The 967-nt window shown below is 60.9% G+C and overlaps 1 protein-coding gene across 1 annotated transcript in view; it reads right to left on the reverse strand.

The window, feature by feature from the left end:
* LOC104122643 (serine/threonine-protein kinase 35) overlaps positions 1 to 967 on the reverse strand; it is a 26710-nt gene that overhangs the window by 22823 nt on the left and 2920 nt on the right. Inside the window, exon 3 of the mRNA XM_035890375.1 lies at positions 331 to 334. Within this exon, the coding sequence (XP_035746268.1) occupies positions 331 to 334 (4 nt within the window). The remainder of the gene's footprint in view (positions 1 to 330; positions 335 to 967) is intronic.

Below are 967 nucleotides of genomic sequence, written 5' to 3' on the forward strand. Positions count from 1 at the left end.
ACGCTGCCGTGATCCTGTCGCATTCTGGAGGAGGGACGGCTCCGGAGCCTCGGGGCTCCTCCAGGTAACACGGGATCGAGCTCTAACTCTGCTTTTCTTCTTCCTCCCTTTGTGTGCTCTTTCTTTTCGCTTTTGTCCAAAGCCCTTTGGTTTTCTCCCCTTTTCCCGCCCCAGTTTTGCCAGTCCCTCCTCACCCCCGCAGCAGGAGCAGGCAGAGGGCCGCGGGGGCATTCGTGGCGCTGCCCGGGCGAGGTACGTTTGCCATGGGATGTCCCCAGGGTGCCCGGAGGGTCCTTGGCCCCGCTGTGCCCCGGAGAGTTGCAGCTCCCCTTGAGTGCCACGAAGTCCCCGATTCTTCGGCTGCAGCAGGGCATGGGGCTGCCGGCAGCGGAGCAGCATGGCAGGGGCAAGGGAGGGGAAGCGGGTGGGAAAAGGGGGGGGAAAAGGTTCCCAGTGGGGTTGCTGGTTCCTCCTGGGAGCTTCGTTCCCCTCGGCGCTGCAGCCGGCACCTACCTGCGTGCGCGGCTGGTGAGCCCTCGCTCATCGGTGCCGTCTCGGTGGCGGCGAGGCAATGGGGGATCGTCGCTGTGTCTCAGCGGCGAAGGCTGGCCGAGGTCCCGCCGTGCCCCTGCCCGTCCTGGGCATCTGCCTGCCCTGGCACCCGCCGCTCTGCCAGGGCGAGTCGGGGCGATGCATGGAGCCGGTGCGCGGCGCAGCCGAGGAATGCAGACAGCTTGACACACGATGGTGCAGATAATTCAAATTAAATTTTAATCTAGCATGAATTAATACTGTGGCATTAACATTTCTTCGTCAGTACCAATTACAGTGCATTTAGCAGATACTGCTGGAGAATACAATAGTCTCTAATATGCGTCATTAATGTGTAACAGATCCCTCTGGGTCATGCCTTTCCACCCCAGATAAAGCAGCCAAGGAGGCAAGGGGGTGCTTGCTGCCAGCAAAC

Source organism: Egretta garzetta, unplaced genomic scaffold (genome assembly GCF_000687185.1).
Source record: "Egretta garzetta isolate BGI_Z169 unplaced genomic scaffold, ASM68718v1 scaffold223, whole genome shotgun sequence".
Lineage (NCBI taxonomy): Eukaryota > Metazoa > Chordata > Aves > Pelecaniformes > Ardeidae > Egretta > Egretta garzetta.